The sequence below is a fragment of the Hyla sarda genome, chromosome 7 (genome assembly GCF_029499605.1).
Source record: "Hyla sarda isolate aHylSar1 chromosome 7, aHylSar1.hap1, whole genome shotgun sequence".
Lineage (NCBI taxonomy): Eukaryota > Metazoa > Chordata > Amphibia > Anura > Hylidae > Hyla > Hyla sarda.
Genome location: NC_079195.1, coordinates 73,946,999 through 73,969,336, shown reverse-complemented (window position 1 = coordinate 73,969,336; position 22,338 = coordinate 73,946,999). Strand labels below are relative to the sequence as shown.

The window sequence follows — 22,338 nt, the reverse complement described above, 5'->3', positions numbered from 1 at the left end:
CAGCTTCCAATCTGCAGCTTCAAATCGTGTGCATCAAATACAGTATACAGAGGATACTGTATGTCTGAATATAGACCCTAGATCAGATTTCCTCAACATAAAGACATTTGTGTCCTTGCCAAGACTACAGCAAATGGTTCTAAGAAAAGCAAGAAGATTGTCATTTGTTTCCACACAACACACTAATCATTGTTATCAGTGCTTTTCAGAAAGGTGCTTTCACATAACATGGACATACAATGCAGCCCTTCAAAGGTTATAGAAGAGAAGACCTGATATTCATATGAATACAGGGAATATATCAACAAATGCAATATCATTTAAAGGGGTTATCCACATAAGGTGACTTTAGTACTTACCTGCCAGACTGTAATGGACATGCTTAGGAAGGATCTGCGCTTGTCTTGAGGCTAAAAGACTATGCTGTGAGATTACCATAATACCGTGGCTAGCTTTTTATGTACTGGCTATTTCCTGTTGGAGTCCATTCTCTTAATCTACAAGTCCCATAATACCTTGTTAGTATGTGTGAGGTCCCACACAACAGCCACCCCATCCATTGAAACACACCTGCGCTGCCCTTAATGCAATAGACTAGTGTTTTCTAACCAGGGTGTCTCCAGCTGTTGCTAATTCTTGCAAAATGATCTCCCACCCAGCGATTGATCCACCCATTGAAGCAAAGACAGGCTCCCTCTGAACACCTGACTAGTGATGAAATATCTTGGGCCACACTGCAACCTAGGAAACAGGAGACGACAGTCATTTTGTATGATGTTAAAAATAAACGTTGGGGCAAAAATCACATAAGAATTGCAAGACCACCCGTCACACACAGGGGTGGACAGTATATTATGGACAACACTGACTTTACAGCCCCTGTAGCACTGTCAAATAAAATCCTGGAATACCCCTTTAAAGCAGGTTTCTATTATAATTATTTTATTTTATTTTTACTTTTTGTATGTATTTATTTTTATTTTTTTATTTATGTGACTAGTCATTCAAAATATTGCAGTTTTTACACTGGCCACACGAGCAGTCTGTGGGGGTCCCCTGAAAAAGCAACAAATAACACAGTCAGGTTTTAATCATAAGCACTTTTTTATAAAAATGTTCACATTATTTTTTATTATTATTTGATGTGACTATTTATTTAAAAATGTTAAAAGCACTCGACTGTACACTGGCCACCAGATGAATCTGTAATGGGGGTGTCCTGATACTGTTTACCAGTGCCAATAAATTGTTTTGCGAATATAATGGTTTATTTATGATGACGTATTCAATTGGGTGAGAAGATCGAGGGACGACCACTTGACAATGGTTACCATGGAAAATTCTCAGTCAGACACCTATTGAATCTCCTCAGCACTTTAGGAACTAATGATATTTCTGTCCCATTAAAGGGATACTCTGCCCCTGGACATTTTATCCTCTATCCAAAAGATGGGGATAAGATGTCTGATCTCTGGGCGACACCCTGGTGTTCAGAACATTTTTATTCAAAACGCTGGCTGGGTTGATGTGGCCGTGGCCATCACGCCCCCTCCCATAGACATGAATTGAGGGGGTGTGGTGTGACATCATGATCGCGGCTGCCCGAACCCAGCCAGAGTTCTAAACAAAGAAGTTCTGAATGCCGGGGTGCCGCCTGGAGATGGCGGGGGGTCCCAGCGGCCGGGCCTCCCTTTGAATAGGGGATAAGATGTCCAGGGGTGGAGCACCACTTTAAGACAGTATTTTCCAAACAGTGTGCCTCCAGCTATTAAATAACTACAACCCCCAGCTTGCCTGGACAGTCGAAACCAGAACAAATCTTTCTCTGTCTGAGACCTGTTCACACTGAGGAATTTCAGCGGTGGACAATTCCGCTGCTGAAATTGAGCCGTGCAAAGAAAGAACGTGAGCCCTGCATTGCTGTCAAAGGTGACGGCACAGGGCCGCGCGGTCATACCGCCGAAGTTCCCGGCGGCAGCCGCCAGATGGAGTCTCTGCTCATGGAATTCTGCAAAATGAGATTCCGCTCACATTACTCAATGTGAACATACCCTTACAGAGCAGCCTGTGATTGGATGAAGAGACCCAGTACAGCACAGCAGACTCATGGAGGAAGTGAATGCATGGTGAGTGAGGGCGGGCTCAGTGCTTGCTTCAGAAACACCCCTCCCTGAGCAGTGGATGCCATAATGAGTGAGCAGCAGAGGGATTTGTGAGCCAAATACAGAAGCTAGACATAAAAAAAAAAGACATGTAAAGCATCTGCATGACTTAGTGAGTAACAGATATAGGCAATATATTTTTTTTTCTGTGATATGACAGTCGCTGTGAAGACACACCTGATGCCGCAGATGGTCATGATCACCAGGAAGGGCTTGGAGCTGGAATGAAGAGCAGTGATCCACAGCTACTTGGGCAGACAGAACCTATGTACAAGAATGGCGCTGTTCCTAGACAAGAGATATTTGAATCTTATGGTGTCTCCAAACAGTACGACATCGAAAACAAGACTAGAGAACCTGGCTGTGTTTCGTAGGTGACCCCTTCATGTCAGCACTCGGTCTCTGATTTGCTACATATCCAGAACAACAAGCAGCGTTTACAGTCATTGGGGGGGGGGGGGGGGGGGGGGAATTTATCAATTTTGCCTGTAGACCATTTCTTTTTAGCCTTTTTTTTTTTCACTTTGGTTTTCGTGGACATGCACCAAATTTATCATTTCGTGCAAGTTGTTAGTAATTTTGGCTCAAATGTTGAAATCAGCTGTTCACAGCGCCTTTTACACAGAACTTACCACCACAGAGGACAGTATATTTTACCCTGTAGAGCAGCCATTTCGGAGTCCCTCCTGCAGTATATCAGCAAGTGACATGAGTTATTTTCTTTTGTGGGGTTTATAGTCACCATGGGGGGAGATTTATCAAAACCTGTGCAGAGGAAAACTTGCCCAGTTGCCCATAGCAACCAATCAGCTTGCTTCTTTCATTTTCATGAAGACCTGTGAAAAATGAAAGAAGCAATCTGATTGGTTGCTATGGGCAACTGGACAACTTTTCCTCTGCACAGGTTTTGATAAATCTCCCCCATGTGAAATGGATTTTATTTTCAACTTGGGTATTTTTTTTTTTTTTTTTTTGTTACTTTAGTGCAGTGGTCTCCAACCTGCAGACCTCCAGATGTTGCAAAACTACAATTCCCAGCATGCCCGGACAGCCAACGGCTGTCCGGGCATGCTGGGAGTTGTAGTTTTGCAACATCTGGAGGTCCGCAGGTTGGAGACCACTGCTTTAGTGCTTACCTTTCCTGAACCTGTGTGGCCATGTCCAATGCTGGCTCAACGGAGGGTGAAGGTCCCTCAGAGACAACTTTGTCGCAGGATAGTATTGAGCAGCCCCGGAGGCGTCGCTGCTTTCACAAAAAACATTTTTTAAATGTATTTTGACGCCTTTACATTTTCTCACATTGCTAAGTGCGTTTTCCATGTGCAAAATTTCTTGGCGGGGATTTGGCGCCCAAAAAACGGGATTTGCGCCAAAGATTGATTGGCACAAATGATGAATTACTGACTAAAGTTAAAATCACACACAGGACCGTGTGATTTTGAGAAAGTTGTAAAAATGACAGTGGAGAAGATGCGCCAAACTTTGGCGCAAAAAGACACTGCACCAAAGTATTGCGCCAAAGTTACGTGAAAAAAACAAAACACATAAATCCTTTGATAAATACCCCCCATTGTGCCTGAGACATTTTTCTCTAGAATGTAAGCTATGCGATCCCGACCCCTCCCAGACATCCCAACCAGCACCGGCTGTTCAAGGTACAAAGTGATGCCTGTTCTTCAGGAGGCCTGTGACCCTCACATGTGACCTTCAAGTGAACCCATCAGACAATTCCAAAGAAATAAAGTGGTTTCCCACGACCAAAACACTCAATACATCCTTGTGCTAAAAGCATGTTTTTCATGGGGGGCTCGGGTTTTTTTGTTTTCTTATTAAGCTCAGAACAGCTGTGGTATTATGAGGTAATACTCATTTATTTAGCACCATCGACCATCAAGCACACGATACAAATGCATCCAAAATGCTCACAATTCCCCTCAATAACATTACAGTGGATTTGTGCCCAAAATGTCAAAATCGACCAAATAATAGTAATTCAGAAGTTAGAGCAAAACCTAAATCTTTGTTATTATGCTTTATTTACTTGCAGAGATATTGGCATTTATTTTTTTTTTTTTAGTTTTGTTGCGGCGGCCATTGCTGCAGAAAGTGACAGCAGGAAGTGCAAAGGTTGTCACCTCGGAATTAGCTTTTCAGAAACATCTGTCACGGTGTCCGTAGGTGTAATCTATAGCAAAGTGACCGTGTCCCATTAGTTCAGAGAAGCTAATACAAAAGGTGACAACTTTTACACTTACTGCTGTCATGACAAAAATGTCTGCCACTATAGAGCTGGGCGGTATGACCAAATATGTGTTTCACGGTATTTTTGTAACTTATGGCGGTTCCACGGTATATAACGGTATTTCTTTCACCCCCACCCCCAAATCATGTTACCCGTCAGTGCTGTTCTGCTCCCCCCCCCCCCACCAAATCATGTTACCCACTAGCGCTGTTCTGCTCCCCCCCACCAAATCATGTTACCAGCCAGCGCTGTTCTGCTCCCCCCCCATCAAACATGTTACCCACCAGCGCTGTTCTGCTCCCCCCCACCAAATCATGTTACCCGCCAGCGCTGTTCTGCTCCCCCCACCAAATCATGTTACCCACTAACGCTGTTCTGCTCCCCTCCCACCAAATCATGTTACCCGCCAGCGCTGTTCTGCTCCCCCCCACCAAATCATGTGACCCGCCAGCGCTGCTCTGCTTCCCCCCCACCAAATCATGTTACCCGCCAGCGCTGTTCTGCTCCCCCCCACCAAATCATGTGACCCGCCAGCGCTGTTCTGCTTCCCCCCCCCCCCCACCAAATCATGTTACCCGCCAGCGCTGTACTGCTCCCCCCCAATTAATTATCAGCCCAGCAGGGTACTACTCACATATGTCACCCGCAAGCACTGCCCTCCTTCTCTTTGTTGTCTGCCACTATAGAGCTGGGCGGTTTGACCAAATATGTGTATCACAGTATTTTTGTAACTTATGGCGGTTCCACTGTATTTCTTTCACCCCCACCCCCAAATCATGTTACCCACCAGCGCTGTTCTGCTCCCCCTCACCAAATCATGTTACCCGCCAGCGCTGTTCTGCTCCCCCCCACCAAATCATGTTACCCACTAACGCTGTTCTGCTCCCCCCCCCCACCAAATCATGTTACCCGCCAGCGCTGTTCTGCTCCCCTCCCACCAAATCATGTTACCCACTAACGCTGTTCTGCTCCCCCCACCAAATCATGTTACCCACTAACGCTGTTCTGCTCCCCCCACCAAATCATGTTACCCACTAACGCTGTTCTGCTCCCCTCCCACCAAATCATGTTACCCGCCAGCGCTGTTCTGCTCCCCCCCACCAAATCATGTTACCCGCCAGCACTGTTCTGCTCCCCCCAATTAATTATCAGCCCAGCGGGGTACTACTCACATATGTCACCCGCAAGCACTGCCCTCCTTCTCTTTGTTGGGGGCCGCCGGCAATGGAACTCTATACTGTACGCCAGTGGTCTCCAACCTGCGGACCTCCAGATGTTGCAAAACTACAACTCCCAGCAATGGCTGTCCGGGCATGCATGGAGATGTAGTTTTGCAACAGCTGGAGGTCCGCAGATTTGAGACCACTGCTGTATGCTGTATCCCTATGCCCGGGCTGCAAAAGATAAAGAAAATAAACTTTAACTTACCTACGTCAGCCTCACACTGGGGACGGGAACGTTAGACAGCCGTCAGCCTATCACCGGCGGGAGAGATGTCCCACCACGGCCAGTGATAGGTTAAACACACTGTCATGTAAGAAGTCGGCCAGAGCTCCTTACATGACAGTGGGCTCGGCCTATCACTGACCGGGTCGGGACATCGCTGCGGCCGGTGATAGGCTAGCGGCTGTCCGACGTTCCCGTCCCCAGTGTGAGGCCGACGTAGGTAAGTTAAAGTTTATTTTCTTTATCTTTTGTAGCCCAGGCATAGGGATACAGCATACAGCAGTGGTCTACAACCTGCGGACCTCCAGCTGTTGCAAAACAACATCTCCCAGCATGCAGCCGTTGGCTGTCTGGGCATGCTGGGAGTTGTAGTTTTGCAACATCTGGAGGTCCGCAGGTTGGAGACCACTGGCGTACAGTATAGAGTTCAATCGCCGGCGGCCCCCAACAAAGAGGAGGAGGGCAGTGTTTGCGGGTGACACATGTGAGTAGTACCCCGCTGGGCTGATAATTAATTGGGGGGAGCAGAACGGCACTGGCGGGTAACATGATTTGGTGGTGGGGGGGGGGGGAGCAGAACAGTGCTGGTGGGTAACATGATTTGGTGGTGGGGGGGGGAGCAGAACAGCGCTGGCGGGTAACGATTTGGTGTGGGGGGGGGGGGCAGAACAGCGCTGGCGGGTAACATGATTTGGCGTGGGGGGGGCAGAACAGCGCTGGTGGGTAACATGATTTGGTGGGGGGTTGGGAGCAGAACAGCGCTTGCGGGTAACATGATTTGGTGGGGGGGGGGCAGAACAGCGCTGGTGGGTCACATATGATTAGTTCGGGGACAGCGCTGCGCAAGGCTGATAATTCATTCCCAGGGGGGAGGGGCCAAATCGGTATTGCGGTATGGGGAAAAATTCATATCGTGCAGCCCAAAAATTTCGGTATTCGGTATGAACCGGTATACCGCCCAGCCCTATGCCACTACTAACCGAAGAAATGACAATATCTTTGTAAATATTTTTAATAAGTAGATAATACTTATTAATCTTTTGGTAAGTATTCCAATTTACTAATACACAGACATTTTTAGTTGGAATCCTCCTTGAGAAGATACCATAAGGATCTTTTCCATAATAAATATCCGCACCATGGTTCATACAAAGCTGATTTGTGTTAAATCTGCATAGTGGAAAAAAAATTGTGAATATCCACAGAAGAAATACTGGGGTATGGGGATTCTGCAGTGAACATAGTTTAAAGGGGTACTCCGGTGCTTAGACATCTTATCCCCTATCCAAAGGGGCATAGAAAGGGTTATCTCCCTACCACACCGGGGAGATAAACATGCTGTATTGCTGAGAAAAGAGGCACATTGGATACTGAAGCTGGGAGCTACCGGCGCTCTCGGGCTCAATGACCAAATCGATTTGGCACCCTTTCTATAAATTGACGGCACTCTATACTATACTCACATCTACAGTTAGTGAATTAAGTTGCTATTTACCTGTATTCTTGTTGTTAGAATTTTGCAGTTCACAGATCCATGCTAGTCCCGAGCTGTTTTTAATCACATGATCACATTGTTTTGACACGTGACTCTTAACGCCGCCCACTGTGACTCCTATATAAGTCGTCACTTCTCGTGCGGCAGGCGTATACCATCAGGAATCAGGAACTCCTTATAATTTTGTGCCGTTTGCGGTCAACCACTTCTTAACCCAACTCTGATATTGCTTTGTAAATATATTAAAATGGCGTAATTACATTGAAGGTGTATTGTTGGAGATAGGATAGGCAGTAGAGATGAGCGAAGTTACAGTGATTTGATTCGTCACGAACTTCTCGGCTCGGCAGTTGCTGACTTTAGCCTGTATAAATTAGTTCAGCTTTCAGGTGCCCCGGTGGGCTGGAAAAGGTGGATACGCTCCTAGGAAAGAGTCTCCAGCCCACCGGGGCACATGAAAGCTGAACTAATTTATGCAGACTAAAGCCAGCAACTGCTGAGCAGAGAAGTTCGTGACGAATCGAATCACTGTAACTTCGCTCATCTCTAATAGGCAGCATTATTCACTCTGATAACAGCACATACATAAGTTGTCCATCATATACCCTTGGCACTTAATGTTTGTGTTGGATAGGTAACTGATCTACTGTATAACAGGTACTGTAAATTAATTTCCAGCAAAAATCAACAGAAACAGGGTCACAAAATACTTGAAAGATTGTGGATATGTAACAGCTGTAAAAATTATTTATTGATCACATTTACAGAAACTGTATTCTTTTACAGTTACAGTAACACGTGTTTTGCTATACACATGTCTATTCCCTTTGTGTGCATTGGAACTAAACCAAAAAAGGGAGGAAAGAAAAAAAAAAAGCTAATTGGACATAATGTCACCAAACTCCAAAAATGGGCTGGACAAAATTATTGGCACCCTTTCAAAATTGTGGAAAAATAAGATTGTTTCAAGCATGAGATGCTACTTTAAACTCTTTGCATTGTGTGTCTGTGTGTGCCACACTTAGCATGGACAACAGAAAGAGAAGAAGAGAACTGTCTGAGGACTTGAGAACCAAAATTGTGGAAAAATATCAACAATCTCAAGGTTAAAAGTCCATCTCCAGAGATCTAGATTTGCCTTTGTCTACAGTGCGCAACATTATCAAGAAGTTTGCAACCCATGACACTGTAGCTAATCTCCCTGGGCATGGACAGAAGGGAAAAATGTTCCAAAGACATTCAAGCTGTCCTGCAGGCTCAGGGAGCATCAGTGTCAGCACAAACTATCCATCGACATTTAAATGGAATGAAACGCTATGGCAGGAGGACCCCACTGCTGACACAGACATAAAAAAAGACTACATTTTGCCAAAATGAACTTGAGTAAGTCAAAATCCTTCTGGAAAGAAGTCTTGTGGACAGATGAGAACAAGATAGTAAAATGATGTGCTTTACCAAAAATTTCTGTTTACTGAAAACGGAATGAGGCCTACAAAGAAAAGAACACAGTACCTACAGTGAAATATGATGGAGGTTCAATGATGTTTTTGGGTTGTTTTGCTGCCTCTGGTGCCTTGAATGTGTACAAGGCATCATGAAATCTGAGGATTACCAATGGATTTTTGGTCGCACTGTACAGCCCAGTGTCAGAAAGCTGGGTTTGCGTCCGAGATATTGGGTCTTCCAGCACCCAAAACATACGTCAAAAAGCACACAGAAATGGATGGCAAATAAAGCACTGGAGAGTTCTGAAGTGGCCAGCAATGAGTCCAGATCTAAATCCCATTGAACACCTGTGGAGAGATCTTAAAATTGCTGTTGGGAAAAGGCGCCCTTCCAATAAGAGAGACCTGGAGCAATTTGCAAAAGAAGAGTGGTCTAACATATTCCGGCTGAGAGGTGTAAGAAGCTTATTGATGGTTATAGGAAGCCACTGGTGTGCAACCAAATATTAAGTGAGGCTGGGTCCACACTACGTTTTGTCCCATACGGGAGCGCATACGGCAGGAGGGAGCTAAAACCTCGCGCTCCCGTATGTCACCGTATGCGCTCCCGTATGTCATTCACTTCAATGAGCCGACCGGAGTGAAACGTTCGGTCCGGTCGGCTCATTTTTGCGCCGTATGCGCTTTTACAACCGGACCTAAAACCGTGGTTGAATGACATACGTTTACATACGGGAGCGTGAGGTTTTAGCTCCCTCCTGCCGTATGCGCTCCCGTATGGGACAAAACGTAGTGTGGACCCAGCCTTAAGGGTGCCAATAATTTTGTCCAGCCCATTTTTGTAGTTTGGTGTGACATTATGCCTAATTTGCTTTTTTTCCTCCTTTTTTGGTTTAGTACCAATACACACAAAGGGAATAAATATGTGTATAGCAAAACATGTGTTACTGCAATCCTTTTCTGTGAGAAATACTTCATTTTCTAGAAAAATGTCAGGGGTGCCAACATTTACGGCCATGACTGTAGGTGCATATCTATAAAAGCATTTAGTTAATGTATGTCCACAAAACTTTCCTTAAAACTGTCCCACCTCATCAACTGGCTTTTTCAGCCATGTCCTACCTGTTTGTGACAGCCATAGGTGGATGGGAAAGCGGAAAGCAGCTGAAGTGGGGGAGTTGCACAATTTGCATAACTTCCAATGACTTCAAGGCGAGTTGTCCAAATGGTGCAGCCTTGCAGGGAGTTATATTGTGATGCTGTTTCTTGCTTTTTAGAAACAGAACTACACCTGTCCTGGGTTTGCAGCTCAGTCAAATTGGTGTAAATGGGACTGCGCTACAATACTTCGGACAATCTGCAGATATGGCAGTTTTTTGGAAATAAGCATTTAAGATTTTGTCATCCTTTGCAACCCATCTAAGGATACTTGGTCTCACAGCGTCTAATGCACAAAGAGAAGAAATTAACACAAAATACAATGCACCAATTTAATCTCAAAAGTTTCATTTTATTGTCCAACAAAAATAACGAATTCCAGTGCAAGAAAGTTGTCAATGTCAATCCATGTTGCCACAGATATTTTGATGCAAATATCAGAAGTGCACATTCGTTTACAAAGTAACGTCAAATTAAAAATTTTCCCTAAGCGTAGAGCAGACATTGCTCAAAATAGAAAACAAAATAAAAACTTGCACTTTCCATGAGGCAAATTGTAACATTCAACCTTCTTAATGGTGTCGGTCAACAGTAACATGTGTGGAACTGTGACAATCTTATAGACTTCTCAAGTACAATTTCTAAACGAAAATTCCCATCTCCTCTGGAATGGAAGGGAATGTTCAAAAGAAAACAACTGTCTACAAAACGTACTGTATGTCCTTAGTGTAGAAGTAACATCTTAACCTTACGGCCTGGAATACATACTCACATAGGCATGCATTCCCATAATAATCACTTTGTGACCACACTGCAACATTTTTACTTTATTCTCTAGTGGTCAATGTAAAAATTGCATTGGTTTTTACATAACAAGAGGAAATACTGCTTCAAAAAAGTTGCTGTGCTCATCTTGGACAATGGATGGAGAGCTGGTGTTGTATCTGGATTATCAGCAGCCAGGTCCATGCAAAAACCAGTACTGGATCATCATCCTTGTGACTTCTAAATCATGCAATAACCTATTTGCGATATAAAGACCACCAATAAGTGGAGGGAGAGGCAACCACTGTAGGTTCTCAGCAGACCAGCTGCTTTTTATTTTACGATTACGTCCATTCAAGAAACTCTTAGCTTTATTGTTTTAGGTAGGAACAATTGGGGAGAAAAGCTTATATTTAAGGCTAGAAAATGGCCCATTTTCTATAATAACAAAACATTACCTACTTGAGGTAAAACCAAGATCTGGAATTGCACTACGTAAAAAGAGGTGTCAACTCTTCATGGAAAAAGTTTGCTTGCAAATAATTGTGTGCACAAGCAAATTTTCCCCCACCTCCTTGCTACAGAAACATTGATGTCCCCATAGCACCTCTGGATTTTATATTTGTTCAAATACTTTTGTCACAATACTGGCAAATATCCCCTCCCACCCCACAAATTAATTTTCTCTTAGCCACAACTCTTCCAGTATATGAAGCTCCATTTACATTTTCAGGTCTGGGCAGTATCGGTTGCTCTCGATCCAATGGTGAAATGATTGTGTCGATTTCTTCTAATAAGGAGATAATCTTTTTTTGCTTCTCTAATGTGATTACAGTGAAATCCAGACATTTCTCATACTGAAGCCTCCACCTGTACTCTTTAAGCTTCACCTTTGACTCTTATTGTCCTAGTCTTCCATCACCAAAATTATCAGTACCAAAGCCCCATCTAAAATAAAAGGCATTAGTAAAGCGTGTTTCCTTACTTTAGCTTTGGTAGATCATTTCCTAGTCTTTTAATGTACAAGGACAATGGAAAAAAAATCAAAATACAGACAAAAAACAAAACAGGTGGGACAGTCACTTATTCATGGTTTTCCGCCTTCAGGACATCGCTTTAGCCACGGGAACTGCTACTGTTATGAGAATTTGGCGAGTCTTGTTCATTAATTGTGTTTAGCAAAGGCTGACGTGGCAAAGGCGGATGGTCATTACTATCGCAATGATCAAAAATCCCTTCTTCTTCGTCTCTGTGGGGACGAGCATCACAAGAATTGCAAGTGTCACAGAAGTTCTCCCCGGTGTCGTCAATTAGGCCGTCAAGCTCTTTAAAGTCATCAAGATGGCCTCTGTTGCACAGACAAACTTCAATCCCCGAGTCACCAGTGAACCTCCGGTGTCTCCCAGGTGTCTTGTCTTTGCCATCAAAGAAACCGCTCTGATCAAAGCTGTCAGAGCTGTAGTCCTTCAAGAGTTCTTTAGAATCCTTGTCTAAGAAGGACACTTGATCGGCAATCTCATCTAACTCTGCACCACAGGCAGGATCGTTGGAATCGTGGCCATTTGGTTTGTTTGCTACTCTTTCCAGGCATGTTGTAGAAGGCTCACAGTCTACAATGCTGGGTGGTCTTGTGCCACTACAACTTGCTGCTGCTGGAGAACTTGTTTGGCTGTTCTGGGTGTTTCGCACAGCTTCTACGGTTCCTGAACTTGAACATACTGCCACACATTGTTGGTGTAGAACAGTGTAAGGTGGAGGTGGAGTAGGAGGTCTATTTACCACTTCTTCATAAGGAGGTAGCAGATAATTTGGCAAAAATCCTATGGAAAGAAAAAAACATATGATCATCAATATGTAACAAAATTCGTTTTCGTGTAACCTTTTTCTGAATCTTCTTCTAAAGTTAGAAATTAAAAGGTTTGTCCAAACAACACCATTTAATCCAAATACACAGGATAAAGTATACAGTGACCCCTCGACCTACGATGACCCCGACATACGATCATTTCAACATACGATGGCCTCTCAGAGGCAGCATCAACATACGATGCTTTTTTATGTCGGGGCCATCGCATAAACGGCTATCCGGCAGCGCTGACTGCTTCAGCTGCCGCCGGATAGCCGTTTACGGTGCCCCGTGAGATCCGGTGACGTCTCTCACCTGTCCTCGGGGCTCCGGTGCGTCCTCTTCGGGATCCCCTGCATCGTCGGCGCTCTCCATCTACGTCATCCCGTGGCTGCGCACGCCGTCCCGTCATCCAATAGGAGCAACGTGCGTAGCGACGTGATGGCGGCGACGCAGAGCACGGATCCCGGGGAAGCAGAGGCCTTGCCGGAGCGTCGGGGACACCTTGTGGACGCGGCGACAGCGATGGACGGCGACATCCCGAGCAGCGGTGACAAGCGGTGACGGTCTGGCGGGGACAGGTGAGTACAACTTCCTCTAACAGTGGTCTACAACCTGCGGACCTCCCGATGTTGCAAAACTACAACACCCAGCATGCCCAGACAGCCAACGGCTGTCCGGGCATGCTGGGTGTTGTAGTTTTGCAACATCTGGAGGTCCGCAGGTTGTAGACCACTGTCCTATACTTTATATTGCACGGATCCCTCAACATAGGATGGTTTCAACAAACGATGGTCCGTTTGGAACGGATTACCATCGTATGTTGAGGGACCACTGTAATCACTGAAGATCCAACTGATGGGACCCCCAGTGACCACGTGTCTCGCATCTGAACGGGGCTGTGGTCATGCGCACTGCTGTTCTATTTACTAAGGGGCTGCTGCATATTAACCAAGTAGCTATCTCCAGCAGTACCACATACAGTGAATGGAGCAGCTGTGTACACAAGTGACTGATGTCCCTTTAAAACCGAGAACTCTGGACCCCATTCTCGTGATTGACAAAGTGATCATACTGAAGGTGGAAACATCTCTTTACAGGGTACCTCTCATCAAATAAACTTTCCAATAGCATGTTAATGAAAAATATGCTTCTTTCTATTGTATTTTTCCCGATCAGTCCTGTCAGCAAGCATTTCTGTCTCACGCTGGAGTCCTAAACACTCAGAGCTGCCAGCCTGCTTTGTTCACAGCCAAACAGGCTGTGAACAAAGTAGGCTGGCAGCTCTGAGTGTTCTCCTTTGTGAACAAAGCAGACTGGCAGCTCGTAGTGTTTAGGACTCCAGCACGAGTCTGAAATGCTTGCTGCCAGGACTGGTAGGGAGACCCCTAGTGGTCATTTCTTCAAAGTGGAAAATTAAATAGAAAGAAGCATATTTTTAATAACATGCAATTGTAAAGTTATTCTGCATACATTAATCTATAAAATATCAAAAGTTTTTTTGATGAGAGGTACCCTTTAAATAAATACAGTATATGAAAAATAAAAAAAATACAATATGTTGGGTGTATATACACTGAAGACCATCTTTTTGAGAAAATCACTCGTGATATAAAAAAGTGATTCTTTGATAGACATGTTTCTGGACCACCAAGCAGACAGACCTCAAAAGAGATGTCATTTATGTCTCCATATAACAACATTGGAGAATTCCCACTTTAACTACAGATGATTATCTTGATCATGTTAACACAATGCATTAACTTTGACACGATGGGATATCCTAACGCACCAGAGATTATTATTATTTTTTTTTTTTATAACGCTCTCAGTACCAGTAAATGAGGAGTAATGTTAAAATTAGGTTTGGACAATGTCTTAGTATAAAGTAGAGATGAGCGAACTTACAGTAAATTCGATTCGTCACGAACTTCTCGGCTCGGCAGTTGATGACTTTTCCTGCATAAATTAGTTCAGCTTTCAGGTGCTCCGGTGGGCTGGAAAAGGTGGAGACAGTCCTAGGAAACTCTTTCCATGGACTGTATCCACCTTTCCCAGCCCACTGGAGCACCTGAAGGCTGAACTAATTTACGCAGGAAAAGTCAGCAACTGCCCAGCCGAGAAGTTCGTGACGAATCGAATTTATTGTAAGTTCGCTCATCTCTAGTATAAAAAGGTATCTCAACTTGGGGCGTGCAGTAAAAATATCTTAAAGGGGTACTCTGCTGAAAACATCTTATAAGATGTCAGATCGTTGGGGACCCCCACCATTTACATCTATGGGAGGAGGAGTGACGGCTTTGTACTAGCCCTCACGCCCCCTCCCATAGACATGAATGGAGGGGGCGTGGCATCACAAACGCAGAAGCTGCCGGTCTGGAGATCCCGGGGGTCCCCAGCGGCAGGACCCTCGCGATCTAACTTCTTATCGCCTATCCTTTGGATAGAGGATAAGATGTTTTCAACAGAGTACCCCTATAATGCACCAGGGATCAAGAGAACGTTGGATACATCTGTATATAAATCACATCCATATCATTTTCTATTCTAAGGAGAAAATAAGCAAACACTAGTGCACTATGGAAGATTCAAAACTGTATTTTTAATGGGTACCCCGCTGGAAAACTTTTTTTTTTTTTTTTATCAACTGATGCCAGAAAGTTAAAACAGATTTGTATATTACTTATATTTAAAAATCTTAATCCTTCCAGTACTTATCAGCTGCTGTAGGATCCACAGGAAGTTCTTTTCTTTTTGAATTTCTTTTCTGTCTGACCACAGTGCTCTCTGCTGACACCTCTGTCCATGACACCTCTGCCCAGAGCAGGAGAGATTTTCTATGGGGATATGCTCCTACTCTGGACAGTTCCTGACATGGACAGAGGTGTCAGCTGAGAGCACTGCGGACAGACAGAAAAGAAATTCAAATAGAAAAGAACTTCTGGTGGAGCATACAGCAGTTGATACTGGAAGAATTAAGATTTTTATATAGATGTAACTTTCTGGCATCAGTTGATTTAAAAAAAAAAAAAAAATGTTTTCCAGCGGAGTGCCCCTTTAAGACTGCAAGAGAAACTTGTACTTAAATACGAGCTCAGGGAGGACAGAAACCTCCCGTGGAGCAGAAGGGCTTCTAACTTCTAGTGACAGCTATTGACACCTATCTTATTTTGGTAGTTTTCTTCTGATTTCCCTTTTACTGGCTGTTCTCCATTCCAGAGGTATTATACAAGTCTTTCTTGTACAGTGGTCCCTCAAGTTACAATATTAATTGGTTCCAGGACGACCATTGTATGTTGAAACCATTGTTAGTTGAGACCATGATGCTATGGAAACCTGGTAATTGGTTCTGAAGCCACCAAAATGTCATCCAAAAAATAGGATAAAGTGAGAATTAAAGAAAAATAAGTAGATACCTAATATAGATAAAGCAAATCCTTATATATAAAAGTAAGAAAGATCTGCTGGGAACTGTAAATCACTGTCTATGTCAGTGCTTCCCAACCAGGGTGCCTCCAGCTGTTGCAAAACTACAACTCCCAGCATGCCCGGACAGCCGTTGGCTGTCCGGGCATGCTGGGAGTTGTAGTTCTGCAACAGCTGGAGACACCCTGGTTGGGAAACAATGGTTTAAGTAGAGGACAGGAGCTTATTCAGTGTCCTGTACAGTACACACAGTGTCCTAAATGGAGCCCCCTTCCTTTGTGTCCAAAGGAGCAGCTAACCCTGGCACAGGTAAGGAGTAGTACTGAACTTGTAGTTCCTCCCTGTACTGTAGGGGGCGCTACCAGACAGCCATTCAGTGCTTGCACCTCAGTAATAGAGGCGATTTACCAGTAAAATGCCCATTCTGATTGCTCTGTTACTCCAGTTGTGACAGGTATCACAGATCTGGACTGTCGGTAGCATTGTATGTTGAGTCTGGTTTCAAGTTACAATGGTCCAGAAAAGAAAAATGTTGAAACTATTGTATGTTGAGGCCATTGTAAGTTGAGGGATCACTGTATTCATGTTTCTGCAGCCTATACCTGCACCAACTACAATGGCTTGTACACATGAGCAAACGCTTCGTGTGCTGAAGGCTCATACCATTGACCCAATTAAATTTAGACCGGGAATACTCCTAATCAGATCCAGTTTACTGCGTACCATGGCAGTGATATTAAAGGGTCACTCCAGGCCACACTGACATCTTTAGGTCCTGTATATGGTAGGACAACATTTTTGCCCTACAAGACAATCTTTAAAGGTGACCAAGTGCACAAAACATTTATACTGGTCAAAAAGTACAAAAAAAAAATGACTTACGGAAGTAAAATGGCACAGAAGAATAGCTGTGAGCTTCACGATACGCTATGAGGTTGATCTCGTGCTGCCGTTGCTGTGCTTGCAGCCTGTGCTTAGCTCGCCGGTGATGGCATACGCAGCAACAACTAAGGATTATGATTATCGTCCACACCAGCCAAAACCCTGGAAGAGGGAACAGAAACACAAAAGTCAATGACCCTCACAGATCAAGTCACCATACAGGGAAACAAGAGAGAGAGACAACTTGTGTTACACTTAATAAGTATCTATCATAGGTTCTACAAAGAATAGTCACCAGCAAGAAGCATTCATGTGTCATCAGTGCCGGGATTGCCTCCCCAGGATCTTCTCAGATCTGCAGTACAAAAGGGACTAAGCTGTATCCGTGACATTTCTATTTTGTACAGGAAATCCAAGAGCAAAGAAGATCCCATACTTACATGCCATACTTCCATGCCATACTTCCATGCCATACTTCCATGCCACCACCTTTGCTCTTGGATTTTCTGTAGTAGGTCTTGTATACCATTGTAGCACTCCGCTTTACATATTAGGCTGAGCCCCCTTTCTCTTTGTATTTCTATTATGTAATGAATTCTGATGGGACCCATCATAAGAACATGGGATCGATCAGGTTTTCTTTTTTTAATTTCTACTGGGTAGAACGCACTGTTCTACCCAGTTGAAATTAAAAAAGAAAACCTGATAGTGGATAGTGAACTACGCCATTTTGACTATGCCATTTTGCCTGCCAGAAAGCATCAGAAACCTGAAGGACCTGAACCCAGTGTGATCACAGCCTTAAGAGAAACAGTATAATGTAGCAATGCCATTGCTGGTCTTCTGTGTATCCTCACCCAATTTCTAATATTAGCCCAAAGCTAATAGCTGCCCTGGTTCCTCCAGACCAGGCAATGGTGGCAAACAGTTTGAATAGAGCTGCAAGTGATCATCTATCCACAAAATAGTCCTACAGGCATTTTCAATGTTTTTCACCCTAGATTGGTATTTTAAGTGAAAACCAGGAGTTGGACTGATATAAATCTACTAGAATTGAAAATGTTGCACTTTTTTCCCCCCTTTGTTTTGGACCCACTCCGGGTTTTGGATGGAAAAAAAAAATTCTACATGTGAACCCAGTCTTCTGGAACACCTTATGATACAGCGATTACAGCCAGTGATGCCATGACTGCCCGCGATGTGATGCTGCACACCCCAATGACTACTTGAGACTCATTAGCATAAGGCACAGGACACTTAAAGAGGAGATATGTCCTGGCGAAAAATTTATCCCCTATCTGCAGGATAGGGGATACGTTTTAGATCACAGGGGTCCAACTGCCGGGACCCCCTGCGATCTCCTGTACAGGGTCTCCCCGGGAATGCAGCGATATGCCCCCTCCATATAGCTCAATGGGAGAGCCGAATATAGCCGAATGGCTCTCTCAAAGAGATATACATGAAGGGGACATGGCAGACCACGCTTTGGGCAGGGGTCATGACGCAATTTACAAATCTGTTTATCCTTTAAACTCAGTTTCTGCACTATGAAGAAAGTGGAGGGGGAGCATGTGGTCTTCTACCGATTTATTCTCCTGATCGGTCAAAACTTTTGACATGTGGCCAGGACAGGTCAATTGTTTTGCATGAGGACAGGTTTTCTTTAAAAGGGTTTGGCCTTAAGTAGTCCCACCATCAGTCCCATTCAATGAGCTGCAGTACCAGACAGAGCCACTTTTTTTCATGTAGGGCGTGGGAATTGTGTGAATACTGAAGAGCCTGCAGTGTCCTTTATTTCACCTTATCGGCAGGGCTCTTTTGGCTTGGCCCACCATTAAACAAAAAAAATAGACTAGCAAAGTTTAGATATCATAAAACCCCTTTAAAGTTTTAGTTTGGCACATCAAAAAGTACCGTGAGGTCAAGAAATATGTGCAGATTCAACAAAGAATATTCACCACATGGAAAGGCTAAACACGACCAGACCTTGCAGTGTTAAAGCGGTACTTCGGTGGAAAACTTTTTTTTTTTTTTTCTAAATCAACTGGTGCCAGAAAGTTAAACAGATTTGTAAATTGCTTCTATTAAAGATCTTAATCCTTCCATTACTTATTAGCTGCTGAATACTACCGAGGAAATTATTTTCTTTTTGGAACACAGAGCTCTCTGCTGACATCACGAGCACAGTGCTCTCTGCTGACATCTCTGTCCATTTTAAGAACTGTCCAGAGTAGGAGAAAATCCCCATAGCAAACATATGCTGCTCTGGACAGTTCCTAAAATGGACAGAGATGTCAGCAGAGAGCACTGTGCTCATGATGTCAGCAGACAGTTGATGTCAGCACTGTGCTCCAAAAAGAAAATAATTTCCTCTGTAGTATGCAGCAGCTAATAAGTACTGGAAGTAATTTACAAATCTGTTTAACTTTCTGGCACCAGTTGATTTAAAAAAATAAAAAATAAAAAAAATAAATAAAAAAAGTTTTCCACCGAAGTACCCCTTTAAAATTCTTCTTCACTTCCAGGTCCCCAGCACGCTCTGGGCCAGCGATAAATGAGCTCCAGTACAGACTGACATTTCACTAATATCTACTATATGTCCTTACAGCCTGATATTCCTTGTGGGGGTTGATGGAAATTCTTCCACATTAAGCACAGTATCTACTTTTATAGCAGACATCCACCTGCTGGCATATCATATTCTTTATTCCCTGGCAACATCAATGCGATTATTAGTCTGCGCGGAGGAATAATATACGATTCTACAGAACATGTTCACATGAAGCAGTTTGCTGATCATGAGGGAAGACTGGATCTGTCAGGTCTTGTTTACTAGATATGAGCATCCAAATACTTTGTCCGCCCACCACAGATGGAGAGACAGAGGGGGGTGGACGATGCTTACAAGTGGCCCATCTCTCCTCCGATCATGTTACATTCTGCCAAGAACTTAGTGGATACCAACACAGAACAAAATCTTTCCCCCTGTATATACACAGCAAGATTACGTTAATCCAGAATAAATGGTAGAAAGAAGAGAGATAGTAAAGGGGACAATTAGGAAAGAGAAGAAAGAGATGATAAAGAGAGGCGAAGAAGAAGAGGGGACATTAAAGAGAGGTGAGAGGGGGGAATAAAGAGAAACAAGATGGGAAAACAGCAAAGAGAAGGGACAATAAAGAGAAAATTATAAACAGAGGTTGGAGAGACGAAAGGATGATTAAGAGGAAAAAGAAGAGGGGACAATGAAGAGGCAGAAGAGAATAAAGAGAAGGGACAATGAAGAGGCAGAAGAGAAGAGAAGGGACAATGAAGAGAGGCAGAAGAGTAGAGAGGACAATGAAGAGAGGCAGGAGAGAAGAGGGGACGAGGAAGAGAGGCAGGAGAGAAGAGGGGACGAGGAAGAGAGGCAGGAGAGAAGAGGGGACGAGGAAGAGAGGCAGGAGAGAAGAGGGGACGAGGAAGAGAGGCAGGAGAGAAGAGGGGACGAGGAAGAGAGGCAGGAGAGAAGAGGGGACGAGGAAGAGAGGCAGGAGAGAAGAGGGGACGAGGAAGAGAGGCAGGAGAGAAGAGGGGACGAGGAAGAGAGGCAGGAGAGAAGAGGGGATGATGGAAGAGAGGCAGGAGAGAAGAGGGGATGATGGAAGAGAGGCAGGAGAGAAGAGGGGATGATGGAAGAGAGGCAGGAGAGAAGAGGGGATGATGGAAGAGAGGCAGGAGAGAAGAGGGGACGATGGAAGAGAGGCAGGAGAGAAGAGGGGACGATGGAAGAGAGGCAGGAGAGAAGAGGGGACGATGAAGAGAGGCAGGAGAGAAGAGGGGACGATGAAGAGAGGCAGGAGAGAAGAGGGGACGATGAAGAGAGGCAGGAGAGAAGAGGGGACGATGAAGAGAGGCAGGAGAGAAGAGGGGACGATGAAGAGAGGCAGGAGAGAAGAGGGGACGATGAAGAGAGGCAGGAGAGAAGAGGGGACGATGAAGAGAGGCAGGAGAGTAGAGAGGACAATGAAGAGAGGCAGGAGAGAAGAGGGGATGAGGAAGAGAGGCAGGAGAGAAGAGGGGATGATGGAGAGAAGACAATAAAGAGAAGAGGGAACAATGAAGAGAGGCAGGAGAGGAAAAAGGACGATGAAAAGAGAAAGGAGAGAAGAGAGGACGATAAAGAGAAGAGAGGCAATGAAGAGGATGATAAAAGACAGGTTAGAGAGAAGATGGGCAAATAAAGCCAGGTGAGAAAAGAAGAGGCAATAAAGACAGGAACTGATAAAGCCAGCCAAGAGACAGGCAATAACTAGAGGTGAGAACAGAGAAAAAGTGGGGACAAAAAGGAGGGGAGACAGACAGAGTGGCAAACAGAGGAGAGATAAAGAGAAATAAAGAGATAGGTGAGCAAGAGAGGGCAATAAAGAGAGGAGCGTGTGAGACAGCAATACAAAGAGGAGGATAAAATATAGAGGAAAAAAAAAAGATTGTGAAAAAGCAAAGAAAGAAAAAAAAAAAAAAAGAAATTGGAGATAGAGAGGTAAAAAGCAGAAATAGCAATAGGGACAGACAAGAGACCGCACAAGATGGAACAAGTAGATTGTAAGCCTTTGTAGGCGGGGCCCTTTCTCTCTGTGTTTATATTTTACTCCCCTCACATTATATACAGTATCTCCCATAAGTGAGTCCACCCCTCACATTATATATACAGTATCTCCCATAAGTGATTCCACCCCTCACATTATATATACAGTATCTCCCATAAGTGAGTCCACCCCTCACATTATATATACAGTATCTCCCATAAGTGAGTCCACCCCTCACATTATATACAGTATATCCCATAAGTGAGTCCACCCCTCACATTATATATACAGTATCTCCCATAAGTGAGTCCACCCCTCACATTATATATACAGTATCTCCAATAAGTCAGTCCACCCCTCCCATTATATATACAGTATCTCCAATAAGTCAGTCCACCCCTCCCATTATATACAGTGTCTCCCATAAGTGAGTCCACCCCTCACATTATATATACAGTATATCCCATAAGTGAGCCCACCCCTCACATTATATATACAGTATATCCCATAAGTGAGTCCACCCCTCACATTTTATACAGTATCTCCTATAAGTGAGTCCACCCCTCACATTATATACAGTATCTCCCATAAGTGAGTCCACCCCTCACATTATATACAGTATCTACCATAAGTGATTCCACCCCTCACATTATATATACAGTATCTCCCATAAGTGAGTCCACCCCTCACATTATATATACAGTATCTCCCATAAGTGAGTCCACCCCTCACATTATATATACAGTATCTCCCATAAGTGAGTCCACCCCTCACATTATATATACAGTATCTCCCATAAGTGAGTCCACCCCTCACATTATATATACAGTATATCCCATAAGTGAGTCCACCCCTCACATTTTATACAGTATCTCCTATAAGTGAATCCACCCCTCACGATCT

At 44.1% G+C, this 22,338-nt stretch overlaps 1 protein-coding gene across 2 annotated transcripts in view; it reads right to left on the bottom strand.

Moving 5' to 3' along the window:
* Positions 1 to 10,285: 10,285 nt before the first annotated feature.
* WBP1L (WW domain binding protein 1 like) overlaps positions 10,286 to 22,338 on the bottom strand; it is a 67,075-nt gene continuing 55,022 nt past the window's right edge. For both annotated transcript variants that reach the window (XM_056529637.1, XM_056529639.1), the window contains exons 3-4: positions 16,868 to 17,029; positions 10,286 to 12,533 (exon numbers count right to left, since the gene is read on the bottom strand). In XM_056529637.1, coding sequence (XP_056385612.1) covers positions 11,830 to 12,533; positions 16,868 to 17,029 — 866 coding nt within the window. In that variant the 3' untranslated portion in view covers positions 10,286 to 11,829. The remainder of the gene's footprint in view (positions 12,534 to 16,867; positions 17,030 to 22,338) is intronic.